This window comes from Apis dorsata, unplaced genomic scaffold (assembly GCF_000469605.1).
Source record: "Apis dorsata unplaced genomic scaffold, Apis dorsata 1.3 scaffold_216, whole genome shotgun sequence".
NCBI classification, from domain to species: Eukaryota; Metazoa; Arthropoda; class Insecta; order Hymenoptera; family Apidae; genus Apis; species Apis dorsata.
In genome coordinates, this window is record NW_006263499.1 from 208571 (window position 1) to 211669 (window position 3099).

The window sequence follows — 3099 nt, forward strand, 5'->3', positions numbered from 1 at the left end:
CACGCGAACAATCAACAACCAACCGCGCTGATAAAAGCAACAATTTAAACCAATTCAATTTTTCATCGATTTTTCTATCGCCATCATTCGTATCTCGTTTCGATGGAAGGTGAATTAATGTTAAGGGGGATTGTACATTTTCGAGCGCTTTAAAGCTCGATTAGCTCAAAGGAAGGGAAAAAAGTTCGAAATGTGCAGAACATTGATTGGAGTAACCCAATTCCATCCCTATCCGTATGAATGATTTCGCGTTCGATGGGCGTGGAAAAATAGTTTTGTCACGGGATATATACAGGGTGTTCGTTCGTTGCGACGATCACCCACGGTCCTTTATGCGAGCTTCGAGCTTTAACTCATCTTAATTTTTTTCTAACATTAATAATCAAAGTTGCAGCATTAAATTTCTGATTTTAATGATTTTTCGATAATGAAATTCTAAATATGAAAAGCGATTTCAAATTTTTTTTTTTATTTAAGTAAAAAAGTATCTTTAAATAATACTATATATCATTCCAGAGGATTGCTAATATGGAAAGAAAAAATTTTATATAATTAATTTCACACTTGGCTAATAATATAAAATATAATATGATAAATCACAAATTGCAGAAAAATTATTTGGATGGAAATCGTGCGCCTTAATCGTTCCCTCCATGATCGTCGGGTTAATAGAAAGATGCGAGGAAAAATGAACACCCTATATATATAACCGGTTGCCATTGAAACAACTTGCCAGTGAAAACGCCAGTGGACCCGCGTCAACCGTGACTGGCCGTCACTCGGTGAAATTATTCGACGCGTTTCAGTCGCGCGGACAGACAGTGTTCGGCTCGATGGGCGAGAGATGGGCGCAAAGTGATTACGGAAACGACAAGTGATAACAATGAATTCGCGTTCGAGCACTCTTACCGCGGGGGAGGGCTGAGAATGGAGATCGGAAATAATGGATGTCGCTCTCTCGCCTAACTCGGCGCGAGTGTCACGGCGATACGTTCACTTTCGAAAAAAGAAGGAAAAAGAAAATAAATAAATGTGAATAAAAATGTGAATGGAGATTATTATACGAAATTAGAATTGGTAGCGGCGCGAATCTGTATTCGTAACCGTTGTTCGATTAAAATTTATTCGAGGGTTTTAGGATGTAATGGAATTATTTGAAATTGGAGTTTTCGTGATAATTAACGGATTTGTAGAGAGAAAGACTCTTGTCAAGTTTGTCGATGAGATTTTTTTTTTCGATGATTTGTTTTTAGAAATATAGTGGAAAGTTTTTTTTTTTATTGTATAAAACAATTTAATTAAGCTGAAAGAATAAAATTATTCTATTTATTTTAGCTTTCCAATTCGAAGATAATAAAATAATTTTTCATATGAGATTTTCGTAAAAATTATTTTTCGATTCGATAATGATTATTTATACGTACGTACGATTCGAAAAATAATAACGGAATAACAGGATTTTCAGAAATTGAAAGTGCACATATTGGACGCGATGCAATGAAAGAGATCAACGCCGCGAAAAGTTCGTGATCCGTAAAGTTTTACGGCTTCGACGTTTATAAACGTTTTGTTGATTGAACCACGGATTTCTGAAAACGATTTGAATTCTAGAACGTTTAAAGTTTTTCAAGTGAAAAAAAAAAAAAAAAAAAAAAAACCCTCATACATTGTGCACTTTGACAAACGCGAAATTCAATCAGTGTCCGGTTGTGCGCAACGTGAAACGAATCTCGCTCTTTTTTTCTTTCTTCTTTTTCATTCTATCGAATGGAATATGTATTCGGTTTTATCAACAACATGAAAATATGATTCTTTTTCTCATCACTTATGATTGGGCGAATCATAGGATAAATATAATTAAGAAATCGAATAAGAAACAACGGATTAATAACGTTGCTAATAAATACATCGCGAAAGTTAAAAATCTAACCTCTAACGGATACGTTATAAAAGACGTAAGAAAGACGTGAGAAAAAGCTGCATAAGAATATCAATCGTACCTTAATATTCCGCGTTGCTCTTGTTGAATCAACATCTGTCTAGGCGCACAAATACTAAACAAAACGGTGAATAACAACACTTCACAAAACATTTTAGGAAAACACTAAGAATTTTTCCTACGAAAATCACGAAAACGTCGAAACGCGATCACCGGTACATCTTCGAAGTGACAACTGCTTGAAGTTAGTCGCGGTTGCGCGCGCATACGATTGCCACAGAACACTCACTTGCAGGAGTTTGCTTACCTTTCGAATAATTACATCGTCGCATTCTACACCGTCTTATAATTCCTCTACGTTTAACATCCTCCTCTTCTATATCATATCAATCCATCGTCTCTCTTCTAACAATTTTAAAACAATTTTAAATCCTCAATGCTTAAGAATAATCTTCCAAAATTACACGGAAAATTAAAAATCAATTCCGTGGAATTCAGTGCGTTTAATCGGTGCTTAAAAAACATTGATATCGATTATCTCCCATTAAAGGAAATAACCGCGTATTCCTTTTCCTTCGTATCTTTATTAACTTTCCCCCCTAATTCTTCCGGCATACGTCCCCATCCCACGAACCAATACAACGCGCAACTGAAATCGATCTATTCATCCGTTACCTATCGGAGATCGGCAATTAGGGAGGCATCCCGATATCCGAAGTCACTTATTAATCCGGGATAAGCAATCGAGAGTCGGTGGAAGGGTCTCGTTCCCCGTTAAACGCGCCTGTTCAATCCTTCCAAGATCTTGAATTATTAATTGTCTCGGGATACACAGTGTATACACGGGGAAAGGCGGAGCGGTTATCCGAGCGCATCCGACGAGAGAATCGTCGAGCGGAGAGAGAGGGAGGGAGGAAGAGGAAGAGAGATAGAGGCTCGTAGCACGTGCCGTAGAGGCGCATTACCTTGATTGCAACGGCAGGAAACGCTAATTCACTAATGCGTCGCTTCCATACTCGTATACTACCACTTTGCTTTCGTACGGCCGCGAGTATGGCGGTCGGTTATTGAAGATAGTTTAGGATTTTACACTAACGATCCCGCGTTGCGGTCGTTCTGTGTATCTTCGATCACGATGTCCTGCTAGTAGGGGGGAGGGG

At 37.9% G+C, this 3099-nt stretch overlaps 1 protein-coding gene across 7 annotated transcripts in view; it reads right to left on the reverse strand.

Moving 5' to 3' along the window:
- The window catches only part of LOC102677923 (myb-like protein Q), a 204613-nt gene that overhangs the window by 147441 nt on the left and 54073 nt on the right, over positions 1-3099 (reverse strand). For 2 of the 7 annotated variants that reach the window (XM_031510187.1, XM_031510186.1), the window contains exon 1: positions 2001-2282. The exons of 3 other annotated variants lie outside the window; for them this stretch is intronic. In XM_031510187.1, the coding sequence (XP_031366047.1) occupies positions 2001-2092 (92 nt within the window). In that variant the 5' untranslated portion in view covers positions 2093-2282. Of the gene's footprint in view, positions 1-2000; positions 2290-3099 lie in introns of those variants that run through there. 2 more of the 7 variants (XM_031510185.1, XM_031510188.1) reach the window with 2 other exon arrangements.